General features: G+C 39.2%; 1 protein-coding gene across 3 annotated transcripts in view; it reads left to right on the top strand.

Moving 5' to 3' along the window:
• MAN2B2 (mannosidase alpha class 2B member 2) overlaps nucleotides 1-16,887 on the top strand; it is a 33,273-nt gene extending 16,386 nt beyond the window's left edge. The window contains exons 8-19 of one of the 3 annotated variants that reach the window (XM_030491960.1): nucleotides 3,357-3,547; nucleotides 4,398-4,584; nucleotides 5,487-5,620; nucleotides 9,565-9,821; nucleotides 11,643-11,834; nucleotides 12,767-13,019; nucleotides 13,125-13,235; nucleotides 13,339-13,531; nucleotides 14,172-14,330; nucleotides 14,682-14,794; nucleotides 15,669-15,786; nucleotides 16,652-16,887. In XM_030491960.1, coding sequence (XP_030347820.1) covers nucleotides 3,357-3,547; nucleotides 4,398-4,584; nucleotides 5,487-5,620; nucleotides 9,565-9,821; nucleotides 11,643-11,834; nucleotides 12,767-13,019; nucleotides 13,125-13,235; nucleotides 13,339-13,531; nucleotides 14,172-14,330; nucleotides 14,682-14,794; nucleotides 15,669-15,786; nucleotides 16,652-16,746 — 2,003 coding nt within the window. In that variant the 3' untranslated portion in view covers nucleotides 16,747-16,887. Of the gene's footprint in view, nucleotides 1-3,356; nucleotides 3,548-4,397; nucleotides 4,585-5,486; nucleotides 5,621-9,564; nucleotides 9,822-11,642; nucleotides 11,835-12,766; nucleotides 13,020-13,124; nucleotides 13,236-13,338; nucleotides 13,532-14,171; nucleotides 14,331-14,681; nucleotides 14,795-15,668; nucleotides 15,787-16,651 lie in introns of those variants that run through there. The other 2 variants (XM_030491961.1, XM_030491962.1) reach the window with 2 other exon arrangements.
• Nucleotides 16,888-20,248: the final 3,361 nt, after the last annotated feature.

Here is a 20,248-nt window from a genome sequence, read left to right as displayed (position 1 = left end):
GGTTTTTTTTTTTGCTGTTTGTGACCAACAGTAGAATGTAGAGGAAAGCTAACCACAAGATACATTGGTGAGTGTGTGATGTCATCCAGATTTTTTTAATGACCTGAAAAAAATTAATAGATAGTGCACTAATCAGCTTCTGTTACAGCAAAAACTTAGCAATGAGATAAACCTGTAGGCCTAGGTCACAGGGCTGAAATTCAGTAGGATATTTCAGTGGATGAATGAAAGGAAAAAAAGCCTGCCAAGTATGCAACACACTGCAAACTGTTTAGCGAACAGCAGTGATAGCAAAGGTGCTTCACGGAGATGTACCAGCACAACAGAAGAAGTCAGACAGGACCCCTCCAGTGTCATGACAGAACTCTTTAAAGCAGAGATCCTAGGACCCACTCCACTTCAAATATATATTTTAACTATTTGTTTCGTGGTTGGACATTTAACGTGGAATTCATTCTTTTCCCTGTCTTCCACATGTTTTAGCATGCACAAAAACCCCGTAGTCTCTTAGGTAATCTGCAGTATTAGATGTGCATGTTATGCCTCTCCTTTCCCCAAAAATGAGTTGTAGTAAGGGCAGAGTGCTCTGGAATCCAGGGAATGGAAAGAAAACTGGTTAACTGAAAGATACCTAGAAACAGTTGGATGCAGGGCCAAATAAAACAATGTCCTAATACTACTGTTCAAATGAACTGGATTATGCATAGATTAGAGCAGACATGGATTCCTGTTTTTTGCTGGGATAGAGTTTATTTTCTTCTTAGTAGCTGGTGCAGTGCTGTGTTTTGGCTTTAGTATGAGAATAATGTTGGTAACACAGATCTTCTAGTTGTTGCTGAGTGGCTTTTACCCTGATCAAGGACTTCTCGGTCTCATGCTCTGCCAGTGAGGAGGGGCACAAGAAGCTGGGAGGGAGCAGAGACAGGGCACCTGACCCAAACTGGCCAAAGGGGTATTCCATACCACAGCACATCACACCCAGTATATAAGCTGGGGGGAGTTACCCAGAAGGGACCAATTGCTGCTCGGGTCAGGCTGGGTATCGGTCAGCAGATGGTGATCAATTGTATTGTGTATCACTTGGATTTCTTGGGGTTTATTCCTCTCTCTTTATTTCTTTTTATTGTTGCTAATATTATAAACCACATGATTAAGCCATGACAGATGGGAAACATGACATGGCGTAGTCTATGAATGTCTGAAGGAGAAGCAAGGCAGGTAACCAAGGGACCAAAGCAATCTGAAAGCTCTTAGGGTTACTTCTTTGTTAGTACAGTGGAATAGGAGTGATCAAAGTGAGGCAGTTGCTGCAGAGTATTTGATGTCCACACTCTATGTAATTCCAGGAAAATTGGATATAATCTGGACTAAATGCCCATTAATGCTTGTTATATACCATCAGGAATCCAGTCTTTGAGTTCCAAAACTAATCTTTTCTATAAAGCAAAGCATAGTAGGTAAGGATTGCTTGTAAATTCACTTCACCTGATCCAAGCAAAACACTAATGTAGATAAATCCCTAAAGTTTCCTGTAGGAGAAAGTCTTGTCTTTTTCATTAAAGAAAACAGTTTTAAGTTTGGGGGTGGGGGGGAAGTTATTTATAACTGAAGTCTCAAAAAGGAAAAATACCACCTGTATTTCTGAAATATCATAGTATGTGACATGTTCATTGCAGCTGCTTGTCACTTGCTTGCTTATGTGCTGTACTACCTTAGTTCTTCAAGCAGAGTTGAGTACTGGGAAGATAGGAAAGAAGACATGCCATACCCAACATCCTTTCAATCGTTTTCCCAAGTGTATTTACCCTTTTAGGCCTCATATTTAAGTATGCAGAGAGAAGACACAGCTAAGTTCTCAGTTTCTAAACTCATTAATTTGCTTCATTGCCTGGATTATCATTAAAATATCATTGGTATCATTAATATAGCTGTCCATATAATTGTAGCTGCTTCATCACATTTTTTGGCACTTGGGTTGTGTATCTCAGACTATTCTGTAACATGTCTGTTAACTTTCCAATGAATAAAAATAACCATTGCTTCCTGTGAATCATTGCATAGGCTGATCCCTGGCTCACTCGCTTCCCTTTAGGGATCATGTCATATCTAACAATTTGCGGATAAATGTATTGCCAGTTCTAACTGCTAATATCCTCTTACATCTGGGCTCTCACCTGTATCTTTCTGGCATAATTTACAGGCAGTAGTCAATTGCTATTAGCTTGCATAATGGCAGCACCTTCAGTGTTCCAGGTGGGTGCCCACACATGGATGCAGTTTCTTCCCCAAACGGCTTACTGTGCCTAGCAATTGCGGTATAGATTTGAGTGCACTTTCTCCCACATACTGTTTTGCCTCTTGATGATTAATCCTCTCTCATTCTTTCTATGCCGTCTTATTATGAGTCACTTATTGGGCTTAGTGTCATTTCTGGCATATGCCTTGGAAACTCAAGTTTTAAGTCCCAGATAAGTATTTCCATTTTCTGCTCTACATTCATTGTTCTGTACTAGTATGCAGGCGGGATGCTTCTGCTTGTAACCTTGAAAACTGAAATGCAGTTCATTCTGTTCAAACTTCTAGCATTTTCAGGCCAAAAAGAATTTCTCCTAGAGTTTTTGAGCAAAAGATCCCATTTTCCAATTGTTGCCTTTGATCCTTGATAGCAGATTGTTATGGTTGCATGTATTCACTTCAGAAAGCACTTTCTGCAGCTTCACCCAAAACCAACCAACCAAACCCCCTCACACTAAGTAGAGATTTGGAGGTTTTAAAATCAAATACTTGTTTTCCTACTCTGTGGGGTACTGGAACATAGTAACACAAATTAACTGTTGAAATACTTTCCACTGACCACTTGAGGGCATCTTTTGATGTAGTTTGAAGTGCTGCAGTGGTTTGGAGTCGTGTTGTAACATCACGGGTTCTACTCCGTTTTGAGGAAATGAAATTTAAGATAAATCCCTTTGACTAAAAGGGAGAAATGTAAAGAGCTTGTATCAAGCAGTAATCAAGGATTATAATCCACTCATGAACGAGTAATAAAATATGCTTCAGTGAAACTTCTGATGTTGTTTTGTGCAAATCCACAAAAAAATGTCTGCAAACACTAGTTAACTTGATTGGTGACAGCTTTGAATCAACACTCGTTACTAGGCCTGTAGTGAAGATTGTAGTTCTCCAAAGTGCACTTTTATGCCTGTGTTTCTTTATAGTGTTTATGACTATTCCATTTGATCTGTAAACCTACAGCAGGTTTCATGTAAGAAGATGTACCATAGTAGTCTAATAAATAACGTGTAAGTGATAACTGAAGTGGTATTGCGATGTGTTGGATCTGTTCAACTCTTTAACAGAGCCATTTCAAGCGTGGACTGGGTTTTATACTTCTCGGAGCATGTTAAAAGGAATTGCAAGGAGAGCAAGTTCACTGCTTTTTGCTGGAGAGTCCTTTTTCACACAGTATGTCCAGAAACACCCAGCAGGTTCTATTTGCAAATGTGAAGCCTTAAAGCAACTTCAGAGCCTTAGATGGGCAGTTTCAGAGGTAAAGATTAATTTATTTTGTAATTCGAATGAGAATGTTAATTGCCCATAAGCAAAGCTTTCCTTAAGAATTTCAGCTGGAGTGGCTTGAGGTTGCTTTTATGTTTTTAGAAAAAACTTTCCCCTTTAGCAAGCCATAAGTAAAAATAAAGCAATTTTTCAAAAAACAGTCTTGAAACATGACTTCAGCCCCTTAGCCATGCATTCAAGACATAGTTACTGGCAAATGTTTTCTTCAGCCAGTGAAAGAGTATGTGGTTTCAAACTTTACATGTAAAATTCTTTTTCTTAATTTTATTATTTACAAAATGATTTTTAAAAAATAGTAATAAAAACCTCACAACTAACTGAGAACTATTGATAATCTCTACTCCTGCAAGTTAGAAGGGGAAGGACAGATTTGTTTCTTCAAAGTTCAGCAGCTGAGTGATCAGCTTCATACCATCAACCATTTACAGGCCTCAATGCTTTTGCTGATAATAAATATTTTTTCAGCCAAGTTATTAACCAGATCTTAGAAGGAAATGAAAATACCTGTGTTGTATTTTTGCTGCATTCTTATTTTTAGTAAGTTGTATTTTTTTTTCCTCCAAGTATGTAACTTTAGTAATTTCTAAATATTAAAATAGGAATATTTAGAGAGGGAAGTCTGTGTGCATCTGATCTTTGACCATTTTGTTCTATTTATAGAAGTCTGGAGTAGGTAAAATGTTTAATCTGTGATTATAGCTGTAATAGCTTATTATTTTAAGTTCTCTGTCTGAAGGTTAGTGGACCATGTTAATACAAATGAAAACCTGAAGTTGTCATTCTGTTGCATTGTAACCTTTCAAACTGTTCTTAAATGTAAGGTCCAGCACCATGATGGTATAACAGGCACAGAGTCTCCCAAGGTGAAGGACATGTACATGGACAATTTGATGTATGGAATGTTCAACGTCAAGAAGCTAATGGCTTCCATAATGTTTGACATGAGCAATGCAAAGAAGAACGGCGAGGTCTATTCTTCTGTCTACGTTAAAGACTCAGGAATACCAGGTACTTTTTACACAGCTTCTGCAAGTTTAAGGCTAGTTTATGAAAGCTATCGTGTTTTCCTCCAAAACAATCAACATACTATGTACCACTTAAGTTCTGTGAACCACAGCTGGAAAATACTGTTTGCTTTATGAGATCTTCTAGACCTGAGGCAAACTCAGATGAATTTGTGAGGTCTCAAGCATCTGAAACCAGGACTTTTAAACTGATTTTGGGCTGAACCCTACCCCAATGCATGTATTAGACCTGTCTCCCAGATTCAGATCTCGACTGTTAAACAGAGGGGAGGAAGAGGTGCTGATCAGAGTAATTACTAAACTAACCTTACTGTGCAACGGAAGATTACGTGGTAAGAAGTACAGTCACAGTTAAGAAATGTTCTTGCTGTAATGCACTGTCAGCTTGTGTAAAACATGTAAAAGAATTTTTAAGGAGTCTGTGGTAAAGACTGTACATTCTCTTTTACTCTAGAAACTTTTTAACTGTAAGCAGTGCTGTGGGCTGCACAACAGACTGATACGGCTTTTTACAGGGTTGTTTTTAGATTAGGCTTCCCATTTGATCTTCTGTATATCTCTGATAAAGTTAATACTGCATAACAATGAGTTGTGGTAAGCTGCTTATTTTCACTAGATGCATTTACATTCAACTCGGGTGTCATTTTCTGAATACATGGTCTCTTTTTGTTGGGTAAAGAATAGAAGAATAAAGCAGAAGAGGTTTTTATGAAGTACTATAAAATGTTCTCCTTTTTTCAATCATGAAGTTTTACTGCAGGGTTTTATGTTAAAATTTTGTAAAATGGTTGTACCTAGACAGATCTCTCAAATACTTTTTAATAACACATTTTGAAAATACATAGTTTTAATGACTGGTAGTTTTGTTTGTTTGCATGCACAAAGGTGCCACAGGGGTTGACCAATACATTGTCGTCTATAATCCGCTGGCATGGAACATCACTACCTTTGTCACAGTTTCAGTTGGCCACTTGGCAATGAGTGTCTATGACGAAGTGGGACATCCTGTACCAGCTCAGGTACTTCAACTTTGTTTCTTTCTGTTGTTTTTCTTTCACTTGTCAGTATTCACTGACTTGATCCCACCTCTTGTCAAAGTGTGGTAATGTATAGTATTACAGCAAAAGCAAGGGTTAGTTCAAACTGGGATTTTCCTAGTCCTCCTTCAAGTGATTTTTTTTTTTTTCTCCTAGTGATTTGTCCTTTGTACGCCTGCTGTGTGTGCCTGACGCCTGCTTTTCTTTCTATAAAAAAACACTGTTTCCAGTAAAACCTTTTCAGTTGAAGCCCTGCTCTATAATTTGCAGTCCTGGTTGTACAATTGACAAATGGCCTTGGGTAAGAGAATTGATTTAAGAAATTTAGGAATTGAGGCTTGGCAAGTGTTCTGCCTTCTTTTGCACCACATGCGTGAGTTGTATAGTGAAGGAAGAGAATGGGAGTAGGTCCTGTAGATTCCAGTAGGGTTAGGAGGTCTGCAGTGTAAGTAACTAGATATATGCCAATCCACAGCACAAAGGTACAGACAGTTGTCCTGGGTTTGGCTGGGATAGAGTTAATTTTCTTCCTAGTAGCTGGTACAGCGCCGTGGTTTGGCTTTAGTATGAAAAAGTGTTGCTAACACACAGATGGTTTAGTTGTTGCTAAGTAGTGCTTACCTGAAGTCAGCTTTGTTTCCCATGCTCTGCCAGTGAGGAGGGGCAGAAGAAGCTGGAAGGAAGCACAGCCAGAACAGCTGACCTAAACTAGCCAAAGGGCTATTCCCTACCACAGCATGTCATGCTCAGTATAGGAACTGGTGGGGTTGGCTGGAAGCTGTTTATTGTTGCTCAGGGACAGGCTGGGTATTGGCCAGTGGGTGGTGAGCAATTGTGTTGTGCATCACTTGTTTTTCTTGGGTTGTATTCCTCTTTTTGTCATTATTATTAATAATAGTAATATTATTGTTATTCTCATCATCATATTTTACTGTATTTTAATTATTAAACTGTTCTTATCTCAATCCAGGAGTTTTGCTTTTTCCCAATTCTCGTCCCCATCCCACTGCATGGGGGGCTGAGTGGACGGCTGCATAGTACTTAGTTGCCAGCTGGGGTTAAACCATAGCAGTCCTTTTTGGCACCCACTGTGGGGCACAAAGTACTGAGATAATGACAGATCTGACCAGAGTGTGTTAAAACAAATTTATTATAAGCATTCATTGTATTGGTTTAATACTCAGTGGTAACAATGTTGATTTATTTGCTTTTGGAGTTGTTGCGCTTGTTTTCAGGGTTGTTTTGTTACACCTTACCTGCAGTATGTGTTCCCTGTGGTGATGTTTATCATCCCTGGGGCCTGGGCTAAGATTATCATTTTGTTGTGCTTGGTAGTATTGATTTATGATATAATAGAATTGCTGATCATGACAGTAAGATGGTATGTGTACTCAGCATTGCCATCACCTCTGTACGTTGGGAGCCATCTATTGGGAACTATTAATATTTACATCTTCCGCCATTTCTCCTTGAAGAGCCAAACTATGGAGCAGACATCTTCCTACAGCTTCCTTCCTTTCTTCTCTCCTTCCCTCCTTACTTCCTTCTGACATCTTCCTTCTCCAGGCTGATTACAGTAGCGTTTGAGAATTTTTAAGATTTTTAATATCCTTCAAACAAATTCAGCATGTTGCTGAATGTGGTTCAGCTCTTGTTTAAGGTTAAACAACTATCTAAGAAGACCACTCAGAGATCTGCCCCAAGGATGGATAGTTACAAGTGGCAGGGTGTGTGGGATTGTGTGGGCAAGTACCTAAACCAGTGGGCATCTCCAGTGCTTTGGACCTTCCCCCCTGAACAAGTGCAGAATCTGGAAAAACTAGTGAAATATTTGGAAAAAATATACTGTCACCCTGACAATTCCAAAGACACAAATCACTGCAACGTGCTGGGGCCTGGCCCACACCTACCAAGCCCTGCTCAACACCCTTCAGTACCCTCATGGGGAAGAGAAGCTTTCTGTATCTGACAACAAAGCAAAAGAATGGTGGCCCATGCTGAGCTGGATATTCAAAGGGAAGCTCTTCTCTACACATCCTGCAGCTGATGGTCTGTGGAGTAAGCATGTCACACTGATCGCGCAACAAGGTCAAACAGGAAATCCCAGTCATCCAGGAATCTTGGAAGTCATCATGGACTGGCCAGAAAACAAAGATTTTGGAATATCACTAGAGGAGGCGGTGATGCATGTTGAAGAGGCCCCACAGTACAATAAATTACTAGAAAGTGGGAAGCAATATGCCTTGTTTATTGATGGGTCCTGCCGTATTGCAGGAAGACATCGGAGATGGAAGGCAGCTGTGTGGAGTCCCCTACGACAAGTTGCAGAAACTGCTGAAGGAGAGGGTGAATCGAGTCATTTTGCAGAGGTGAAAGCCATCCAGCTGGCCTTGGACATTGCTGAACGAGAAAAATGGCCAGTACTTTGTCTCTATACTGACTCATGGATGGTGGCAAATGCCTTGTGGGGGTGGTTGCAGCAATGGAAGCAGAGCAACTGGCAACGCAGAGGCAAACCCATCTGGGCTGCTGCATTGTGGCAAGATATCGCTGCTCGGGTGCAGAACCTGGTGGTGAAGGTACGCCACGTAGATGCTCATGTACCCAAGAGTCGGGCCACTGAGGAACACCAGAACAACCAACAAGTGGATAAAGCTGCTAAGATTGAAGTGGCTCAGATGGACTTAGATTGGCAACATAAGGGTGAATTATGTTTAGCCCGGTGGGCCCATGACACCTCAGGCCATCAAAGCAGAGATGCAACATATAGATGGGCTCGTGATCGAGGGGTGGACTTAACAATGGACACTATTGCCTAGGTTATTCACGAATGTGAAACATGTGCTGCAATTAAGCAAGCCAAGCGGTTAAAGCCTCTCTGGTATGGAGGACGATGGCTGAAGTACAAGTATGGGGAGGCCTGGCAGATTGACTATATCACACTCCCACCAACCCGCCAAGGCAAGCGCTATGTGCTTACCATGGTGCAAGCAACCACCGGCTGGCTGGAAACATACGCCGTGTCCCACGCCACTGCCTGGAACACTCTTCTGGGCCTTGAGAAACAAGTCTTGTGGCAACATGGCACCGCAGAAAGAACTGAGTCAGACAATGGGACTCATTTCCAGAATAACATCATAGATACTTGAGCCAAAGAGCATGGCATCAAGTGGGTATATCACATCCCCTACCATGTTCCAGCCTCAGGAAAAATTGAGCAATACAATAGGCTGTTGAAGACTACACTGAGAGCAATGGGTGGTGGGACTTTCAAACACTGGGATACACAAATTTGCAATGGCCACCTGGTTAGTCAACACTAGAGAATTTGCCAATCAGGCTGACCCGGCCCAGTCAAAACTTTTACGTACTATAGAAAGGGATAAAGTTCCTGCAAAGCACATAAAAAATATGCTAGGGAAAACAGCCTGGGTTATTCCTGCCCCAGGCAGAGGCAAAGCCATTCATGGGATCGCTTTTGCTCAGAGACCTGTGTGCAATTGGTGGGTAATGTGGGAGGATGGGGAAGTCTGGTGTGTACCTCAAGGGGATTTGACTTTGGGCGAGAATCGTGTTTCAGTCTCTTTTTCTGTCACTTGGCTGATTAGTTTAATTTTTTATTTCTGCTTATATAGACATTTTGCAATGCGATCTTAAATCAAGAACTACAATTCCGTGTTCACGTTAAAATAAGGTCTTTGTAATTTGCTTAGTGACCCTCTTCCCTTCACTAGAAAGTCTAAGCGTAATCCAATTAGAAGCAGCACGGATCTACAAGATAATTGAGAATTATAAGAATGGCATGTTTAGAAACTTATTTTTAACATAGTTATTTTTTTGTAATTTAGGGCTTACAACACATGAAGATATTTGCCTTGCCAATTAATTTTCTGTAATGAAGCATTATTGTCTATGTTAACATATAGGTTCAAAGCTCGGCGGAATCCCATTCTACATATGATCTGTATATCCTAGTTGCAATAAGTGGTCTGAGCTACAGAAAATACTATGTTAAACCCTTGAATAGTAAGCAGTCTGCATTCATTGGAAGATCTGTCAAGTACAAGCGAAAAGACCTAACTCATGCAGATCAACAAAGTCAACAGTTGCTTCCTGTGGTTAACAACTGTTATCAGGTCTTGTTTGACCAAAATACACATCTAATGCACAGCATTACAGAGAGGTGAGATTGCCTGCTTGGTTTTAATGTTTCAGATTACAAAGGTTTTAAAACCATTTGTAAAAATAAGCTCAAGGACTGTAGCATGCCTTAATTCTTTACATTGTTTACAATTCTTCCTTGCCTCCAGAATCTTGCTGTATTTTAGAACTAAAAAGTTCTAAACTTTTAGAACTGAAAGTTCTATTCATGTGTTTTTGTATTAAAAATAAATAAGTACATGCACTATGGCTACACAATGAGTCTTCAGTAATAAAGCAAGAGCTTTCTCTTACTAAGCAGTAGTGTTTTGCAAGTTCCATATCACTCTTCCTATGGTAAAAAATGACAAAACATTTCGAAGGGAAATATTTAACTAAGGAAATTCTATTTAATCAGGCAGATAAAATGATGAACAGTCAAGATTTAGGTGAGATTTGGGGGTTGCAGATTTTCTTTCTCAGCTGACGTGAATTGATCCATTTTCTTCAGCTTCAGTGGATGTGTGCTGCTTTTTTGCCTTCTCAGAATTCAGATTGTCAGCTCTATACTGATGCAAGATTTGATCCCTTTGACATTGGCCTATTGACTACTAGACATCTTTCACCTTTGTGTTTTTGTTCATAATTCTGCCTCTTAGAGCAAGAACTTTTCATCTATGTTTAGTTAAAATAAGCTTTAAAAGTATAGATCAGCCTTAACTAAGCACCCTGGAATAAGTACCTTCTCAAAGTGCCTCCAGATCCTAACTGTTTCCAGATTCCATGAGGAATATAATAAGGAATATAATGAGGAAGAAGAAAAATCTAAATTCACATTCCATTTTTTTCCATCCTGTTCTGGCAGGCAGCAAGAGCTGGAATTCAGCATGTGGACTATTCACTTTCTTCACAAGCCTACAGGCAAGGCCAGAATGTTTGAGTTTCAGCAAGTTTGCTCTGGGGTAATGTGAAAGAGCGAGGCATCAGGTCAGAGTAGGAGTGAAGGTTAAAAAAAACGTGGCATCTTCAGCTGTGAAGCCTTATAAGGTTTAGGTGCAACAGTTAGAACCTCTAGGTCCTGACCCTGCACTGGAACTGCCTCAGAACAGGAGCAGTAGAAGAGACATGAGTGTGTTTTGCACCTCAGTCATTACGATTTGTCAGTCACTGTATTAGCACTAGCTAAAATGGTTGGCAATTTAAATTTATATGCCAGACAAAGTGATTTTTCCTGGTTTGCCAGCAAGGTTCCAAGAGAGGAGCAGAGCAGGTAGCTGACAGCAACGGCATCTTAAATTGCCTTCATATGACTTTCTAAAGACTGTGATATGGAATCGTGAATAGCTAAACTGTAAGGTTCAGGGGAGGAGAAGACAAAGTAGATACTGAGCAAGTGTAAATTTTGCTATCCCATTGCCATTATATTCGTTACCAGTGTTAAACATGGAAACTTGCATCGTGCTGATTTACCTAGCTACAAAGTCAGTTAAATGAACCTGATTATTCGTTAATATGGTGCAATGTACCTCATTTTTGTGCAATGGGTGGGTTTTCATGCCATAGCAACTCTCACATCAAAGCAACGAGCTAATGTAGATGATGTTTCTGTCTTAAGATGTTTCTGTTTTACAGAAGTATGAAATGACATAGAAACTCCATTTATTTACACGCTGAAAGATGCCTTAATGGGAAGCATTTTAAATTCTCTGCTGCCCTCATTTCCTAAATCTTATAAAAGCAATCATTCACTTTGAGGAAACAGATTTTTTTTCTTACATTCCCAGCCTCGTTCCTGTTGCTGTTCAGCTTTGCATCTATTATGTACAAAACGTAACATGATTTTTCCTTTTCTGTGTATTCACAGGGAGACTAACCAGACTGTCCAGTTGACCCAGGAGTTCCTTGAGTACCATGTGAATGGAGACATGACGAAGGGACCAATTTCGGATAACTACTTATTTGCCCCAAATGCTTCAGCTGTTCAAGTATCAAAAGCAGTGGGATTGGAAGTGGTTTCCGGAAATTTGATGACAGAGATACGGCAGTATTTCTATAGGTACAACACCATTACAGCTTCACTTCACTGGAATGTTTAATTCTCCGTAGCTGTGGATGAGATTAATTCTGTGTAGTTACTCCTAAACAGCGAGCTCTGTGTACTGTTTAGGATTTAGACAGAAGGACTATCATGCGTCTGCTACATATAGTGCTGAGGAAGCACCTTCTTTAAATAGCACATATTGCTGCAGGGAGGGAGGTGAAGATTGTTTGGTTATCTTCTATGGTTGATTTTGTAGCGCAGCTTCTGTTGGGATCCTGGTTTCATACAATGCAATGAGAATTGTAGCTAACGTCATCTTACATGGGTGGAATACAGACATAATGGTTCATTTTTATAACTGTGAATATCTATCTTATAAGCGAGAAAGCAGAAAGGAATCCTACACACGGTCACTCTGACCCCGATGAGCTAGCTACTTTTCTGTGCTAAAATTTTATCAGCCTGTAACCCCTTCACCCTCTTTTAAATCTTATTATTTGATTGAAGCCTTTTGCTTTACGTGGCATTGTACAAGGATTGTAGTTGAGAAAACAGTGGAATTCTCGCTTCGAAGTTAATGTTGCCCAGATTGAAAAAACACATGTATTCTGTACAATGTAAAGATGTTGCTCGGGGAGTCATAATTATTTTAAAATTTCTTGTTAATTTTGAGAAAAACAGAGCCTCTCTAGTTGAGTGAATAGTTCTCTTTACACCCGAAACACTAAAGAAAATTATAGGATATCGCTTACTCCAGTTGAGTATCTGTACATTTGAAAATCAACTTTAAATTAAAAATATTTGTACCTGTACATGAAATATATAGAAAACAGGCAAGAAAGTTGTCTATGTGTAGGGTGATATCATGAATGACTTGCAAGTCTTGACATAACCAAAGAAGTGCTCCGCTTTATAAACTGTGCATATCTTTCCTCTCGTTTTTATAGTAATGTTACTTCTCAGGATTATATATATGCACTGTATACCAGGATGTATACGGTACCGGAAGGCTATGATGGGAAGTTGCTTTGCCATAGGATAGAGCAAGAATACAGAGTTGGGCCTTTGGAATTAAATCGTGAAGCAGTTCTAAGAACAAGTACAAATTTGGACACCAGGCAGCTACTCTACACTGACAGCAATGGATATCAGATTCAGAAAAGACCATTCAAGGCATACGAGAATAACACAGTGGCTCGGGTAGGCGCAAAAGTGTGATCCAAAGTCAGTTGTGTCTTATCTTTGTTCTCCGTTACTGTTACCTAGGTTAGTATTATCACTGCATGATTTACTGTGTGTTTTCAGAACTATTATCCTATGGTCCAGACTGCTTACATTGAAGATGATATCACAAGGCTGGTGCTTCTTGCAGAAAGAGCTCATGGCATCTCAAGCCAAGGAAATGGACAAGTAGAGGTAACATAAAACTATTTTTTTCTAGGCAAGCATAATTTCATGGCTGCTAATAAGTAAAGCATAATGGCTGAATATTGTTGTGACATTTACCTTCCCAATACAGGTGATGCTTCACAGGAGACTGTGGAACAGCCTTCAGTGGGACCTGAATTACAACCTCACTTTGAATGACTCTTCAGTGGTTCACCCTGTGATGTGGCTTATTTTAGGAACAAAAGCTGTCACCAATATTTTGTATTGGACAAGTGGACTGGCATTAGAACACAGGCCAGTAGTAATGTTTGGAGCATCATCAGGTAACTCCTTCTGTCTCCTGTGCTATCTTTAGCATCTGAATGGCTTGCTTATGTTGCTCTGATTTATGCTGTGAAGTTTGTAAACGCAGACTTCAAGCCTCCTGTGTGGCAAAGGTAGTATATAGGGAGTTAGGAGGCAGATTTAGAGCCCGCTAATTACTTTGCATTAATTTCAAACATGGATGTTGTCCAAGTGTATGAAATGTTTCTCTTGTTATGTAATTATCTCTACTTTCAAAGGAGAATAAATTTTAAAGCATCTAATGAGGAGAAAACGTCCACGTGGGGAATTAGAGCAGAGTAGCTAGTGTGCCATATATCAGCTTCCTGGATGCTGAGCCCTTAATGACCATTTTTAAGTCATTCTTTTAAAAATATTTGTTTGACTTATTAACTGAAGCCTGGTAGTGGAATAGCAACTTCAAGCTGCAGTGAAATTTGCTTTATGGAAAGCTCTAATACACTTCACCAGCAGATAAAACCATGCTGCTTTCTGCTCTGTATCTCAGAAGGCCTTGGAGGAGAAATACAGCATCTGTTTTGCATCTGCCTTGGCAGAATAAGCAAAAATCTCTTCCACAGTACCCTAGCCAGGTTGTGTGCATGATGGATGTTTGACGTTTCCCTTCTTTCTCATTAGAGGGAGGAGATAAACCAGAGATACACAGACAGCTTCAGCAGAATTCAGTCCACGGTTCACATGTAACTGTCCCACTTAATCTTCATCTCCAGACTCTGAGCATTCCAGGGTGGAGATACAGCTCTGATCACGCAGAGCAGGTCCGCAGCACCCACATGGGTAGGTGCCTTCAAAAGGGTGTCTGTTACACTTAAAGAAGCTTTCTGTTCTTTCTGTCTTCTGTGGTTAGTAATTTTATTTATTCAAAGTGTTAAGTTCCTCTATCAGGAAAGTTAATTGGACTGTATGATTTCTCTACTCAAATAGGAAAGTATTTCTCCTGCATGAGTTCATCATGCCTGTTAGTGCCATTCATCTCAACAGTGGGAGCTGGGTATTTCTTGCTGTTAGTCTTCTTGCTAATTTTAAAAAATAGGAATTGAGTTCAAATTGTGAGATCTTTAAAAAATGTTTAAAAGTTGGGTTTATTTTTAAAGTAAGAAAATGTTTGCATTTTGTTGTCTCTTAAAGGTAGACAGAAGCAAGGTGATGCAGACTTCAGTCGTGTTCTGCTAAGAATTAGGCACTTGTATGAAGTTGGAGAGGATCCTTTGCTGTCTCAACCTGTGATGGTAGATCTGAAGGTAAATCTAATCTTTCAAGACAGAATACCTCTTGAGGTGGTTTTGTTCCAGAGATAACTGATTCTGGAATGAAACATCCTGTATGCTACAGACTCCACAAAAGATGGGTACAAAAACACTGTCATAAGTTAAACCTCAGGGGGAAGCAGGTCTTATTTTTGCAACACAGAAGGCGTTACTTCATACGAAGGTGCCATAGGCACAGCATGAAGATCTGCATAAATACTGGTAGGACTGGTTCTGTTGAGCTCTTGGCTGTGTTAACACTTCCTGCAGTACCTTAACCAGTGCAGAGAGTGGGATTCTGTTTTGCTGTTTCTTTGGTTATTGCAAGTTGTACCTGCAGTTAATGAAATGTGGACAGGATTAAAGGAAATATTTTTTTCCTCTATAGTTGTATCTGCGAGTTGTTGAAACTTCGGTCACTTCTAGCATGTACCCTGTATTTTCACTTTCTTGTTTGTTTGATCTTTCATATGGAAGTAAATAATTTTATAATATATGGCAGGGGTATTTTAAAAGATGAAGTTTTGATTGTAATGACAAGAACACGGGAACAAGGTGTAGGATTCTCTGTTTTGTTTAAAAAAGTTCAGTGTGAATTTCAGCTCTTGAATGGAGAGATTAGTATGCTCTGAACTTTGCTACAACACAGAGGAAGCTCTCAGCACCTCAGCTTCTGCATTTGAAGCCTGGTGAATCTGTAGTTGCTGTTGTGTTGCATGACCTAGCAGATTTCTGAAGTCTCTACTTTTCTGCTTAACACATCAATACTAGAGATGAAAGTTCTTCGCTGGTGTAACTGTGTGCTGGTGAGTGTGATGCTATTGTCTATAACTTGTGGTTTGATTTCTTGTGTTTTCTTTACTCACAGTCTTTGCTAAAGGGATTAGGATCAATGACGGTAGTGGAAGAGAGATCACTCACAGGCACCTGGGATGTAAATACTTTGAGGCGGTGGAAATGGAAGACTGCACAACATCCGGGCAAAGGTAGGGGGAGTAAGGTGTTTGGTGTCAATATTGTGATTGAGTGTGGAAGCTTGATGAATAGTCTAATTAAAAGTATTAAAATATTTGTGAGATTAAAAATGTTTTGTTGTTCTATATGTCAGACCTGGTATATGGCACAACCTGCAAGTAGTAGCATTTAGCAAAGATTCCCTGCAAGTACTAGGCTGCTGTATTTCTCTGATGGCTTGTTTTGTCTTGAAGTGTTAAAAAACTTGAAATCTTTCTGGAGTTACCTTTGTCCAGCTAGAAGTGGTTACTTCATGAACTCACACTTGTAACACATTGATTTTGTTAGGCGCTGATGAGTTGTGGTAATCTAAGCTTAGCCTGTGCTGCAGAAAAACAGACAGCTGCACTTAAAAATCCCCACTGTAATCAGCTTAAAGGACTGCATGGATGTGATTCAAGTTAGGGCTGACACTCAAATGCTGTACGTGACCTCATTTCATTTCTCATTCCAGTTGGTTGCTTGGACATTGTCCTTACAGTCACTTGTATCCATATATGTGCCTTTTAAAAAGCTTACAGAGGTTTGGAACTGGTCTAGGTGAGAGTTTAGAGCTCTGCTTGACCTGCAGCTAGGAACTTATTTGCTGTTTACCCATGATTAAGAAAAGGTGCGTGACTGGGGAGTCGTTTCACGTTTTCTGTGTGTGTGAGAAGTAGATGTATTGTTGTATATTTTTATGTTATGAATTGGTGCTCCATACTACTTACAGCTTTAAGGAAGAAAATCTGCTCAAGCAGTATCTTTTAAGAAAAGGATGAGTTAAAACTGTGGAGATAGAATAATATGTACATTTATTCTTCTTTAATATATTACCAACATTTTTGTGTTTTACAGGATTCTTCAAAAGCACAGAGACCTCAGGAAACTTTACAGTCACAGTTTACCCAAAGGAAATAAGGACTTTCTTTGTATACTTTCAGAATCAATAAAGTTTAACATTACATTTCAAGAGTGAGTATGTAATAGCTTCCAATTTTTGTTTCAAGATACGAGTGATGATCTTGCAAAACATTCTACTGCTATTAATGAAAGAAATAGTCATTTTGGAATAAACTCTAAATTTAATTAAACTGTTGGCTTGAGTTGTGGGTATTTTTGTTGGTTGATTATTTACAGCTCATTTTTTCTGAAACTTGATCAGTGCAAAAATGACCTTGGTGTTGCAGTGCAAGCATATTGAACTTTTCATGCTTGCTGTGGGTGGTTTTTAAAGTGATTGCTTCTGTGATGCTGCACTGTGGAGCACTGTCAAAGTCCTATTAGTCCTACAGTCTTGAGTTGTCTTTCTAATTAGTGGTGATCTCAAAAGTCTTCTCTCAAGTGTTTTATTGTTAGAGGAGATGACTTCCAAATCACAGAAGAGTGATCTGCCAAATGGCGTTCTGTTTCTACATGCAAGGAGGGATGCTTGTTGTGTTTCAGCTACTTTGGGCACAATTGCAAAGTTTCTGCCTTGCTGTAAAGTGAAATTGAATGTCCTGTTTGTATTCCTTTGCCCTAAGTTCATTTAAATTATCTTTTAAGGTTCACAATATCCCAGTCCTGGATGTTCAGTGTTGCATTCTTGGTAAACTAGAGCTAGGCCGTTGACAGAAGGTGTATTGCCACATGGTCAGTAACTCACTCATCACGTAATATGATGCAGGAACACCATTCTTACAACCCTGTGAGCTTTCATACTTCTCAGGCTCAGAGAATGTGCACAGTGGTAGCAGGAAATGTTTCATTAGCATCAAATTGAAATTAATCATGGAGGACTGTGTTGAGGGGTTAAACTGACAATAAGTGCAAACTCTAAACAGATCTGATTGAGCAGCAGCAGAAGGAAACTTGGACAGTGGCAGGCTTTCCTAATAGCCAGTATGTATTTATGTCCAAAAGAAAAATTGCATTTTTCTATTTACCTTCTTGGCTCTAAACAAGGTGGAGCTGTAGAATCTGATTCTGTTCACGTGCCATTGAGCATCTCTATTTTACTTATTGACCATGCAAATGCGCATAGCTGAGAATCAAGTCACTCACTTCACTGCAGTGGTAATGATGAATTATGCTTGGTGCAACACTGTACAAAACTGTATTTCTGACCAGTGAAACATTAAACTGAAAGAGGAAATATATAGGCTTAAAAGAAGAAAATGAGTGCCTTTTCAGTCAATTAATAATTCCAGATCTAGAATCACTTAGAAATGACATTTTAACCATGGTAATTGTTCTAATTTGCTTTGGCTGTTCAGCAATGATTTCCTCCATGTGGAGACACTGTTCAAGAATAAAGGAAACAGAGTGAAAAGGGCTCTCCCAGAATAGCTCTTGTGAAATAGTTGTCCTGGAAGAGCTGCACTGGTGGTCAAGTTTTCTGTGTAGAAAGCCTGTGTACACTAACTGGTTGCATCTCATTAAAATCACTGTAGAAACTGTGCATTCAGTTATTGGATGAAGAAAGGTTGTTTCATATTTTCTATTGGTTATTTTTCATACTTAGCAATGTTGCCAATCTACCCTGCCGTCATGCAGTGAAAGCAATTTTCCTGGAACATTAAGCCCAAAGGGGAATTGTGTAGCACTGTAACTAGGATGCAGTAAAGCATGATGACAGCTATTTATCGTTTTGTTTTGTGCATGTATTAGGGAAATGAAATGTGTCCAGCTGAGTAACATTCCTTGCTTGTACATCTTTTCTCATTCGTGCTTGGTTATGCCATGTAGTATAATGGGTATACTCTCTAGGTTACACAGTGGTAGGATTACAACTCATATTTTTGTTACTGAAGTCACGACAGCAAGTCGTCCTGGTAGATTATAAAAATGGAACTGTATTTTCAGTGGGCAATTGCATGGTCAATCCCAGCCAAGCAATAAAGGATCCTATAGCTAGGATCCTAACACTGGGCACACATCTGCTTTCCCAGATGTAAGATACGTATGTTTCTAGGCTGCGTTAAGTGTGTTAAGTCCTACAAAAATGTTCTGTATGCAGGATAATATAAACAGGAATACCTCATTACCAGCTGATTTATCTGTTGGGGGGAGGGGTTCTACTTCAGTTTGTAGAGACTTTCTGATTTAAAAGAAAAAGGGGGGAGAGGAGAGAGACAGAAATAAAAGAAAAAAAACCAAAGCCAAACAAACTACCAGGATATTTTATCTGGAGTTATTTCAGTGCAATTGGCCATCAGGGAATAATTTGCCAGAGTTAAATCTTGTATTGCATTGAAGGCATCCAAGACTGTAAAGGGCGCAGCATTCCTGCTAGAAATCTATTTGTAATTTGTAGAAAGAAAAGAAAACTTAGCAGGATCTTTCTGTTGAAGATGCTTTCCTGACCCATACAGTCATGTGAGTGATGCACTTATCCTGCCAGCAAAGCTGGCTTAAGAAATTTTGTCACCATATTTTTCCACCCGCTGAGTATTGTTGCAATGAGAGTTTGTGGGATTGTGTTGTAAAACAGTACAATGAATTAACCTAAATAAGCAGCTAAAAATAAATCTTTTCCCAACCCCTTTTTCTGTGTGCTAATTCATTTCATCTCTGACAGGATGATTTGGATTAGAACCAAAACGTCTTTCTAAGTAAATATAAGCTGCTATCAGTACTATTGAAAAAGCTCCACCTAGTTTCTAGACAAAATACTCTGCATGCTGGAGCTAGCAGCTGTATAGCTCAACACTAAGTGCAAAAATGTAGATATTTAAATACAAGAGAAACTAGTTTTCCCCTTGCATTTAAACATGCATACTTCATTGTTCTACATCTTTGATCAGTAGTATCAATGATAACATGAATGTCAGTGCTAACAGAATTATTTAATATAATTAAATAATATCCTTAAGTATAAAATTATTTGCTTTAACATATCCTTTCATTCACTTGAATTTAAAGGTATTTGTTATTTGTCCTCAGTAAATCTAAAAGGTGATAGCTAGGTCAACTAGGTACCATCAGAAATGGGGATAGCCTACAGCATGTTCTGACCTTTATCTGTGCTGTTGTCTCTTGTTTCATTTTACTTGGCAATCTAAATGACACTGAAAACTACTTCTGTAAGGTAGATTGTGAGGAGTAGATCTGAACAGGGGAAGTTCAGATGAGATATAAGGGAAAGTTCTTTACTGTGAGGGCGATGAGGCACTGGAAGAGGTTGCCCAGAGCTGATGCATCATGCTTTTGTGGCTGACAAATGGAAAGCAACAGTGCTTTAGACTTTAAATGTGGCTGTGTCTTCATTACAAATTGCAGTTCAGCTATTCTGGACACCTGCCCAGTGCTGCTAAAACCTGATATTACATGTAAGGAATCTTTTGGTTGACAGATTTTTATCAAGTTCTTAACTGATTTGTGTTCTCAGCATGTCCTATTTGATCTTTTTAATTATTATTTAAATAATTACTTAATTTAATAATTATTTATTTAAATAATTAATTATTAAGT

Source organism: Strigops habroptila, chromosome 7 (genome assembly GCF_004027225.2).
Source record: "Strigops habroptila isolate Jane chromosome 7, bStrHab1.2.pri, whole genome shotgun sequence".
In the NCBI taxonomy this organism is placed as follows: domain Eukaryota; kingdom Metazoa; phylum Chordata; class Aves; order Psittaciformes; family Psittacidae; genus Strigops; species Strigops habroptila.
This window is presented reverse-complemented; position numbering and strand designations above follow the sequence as displayed.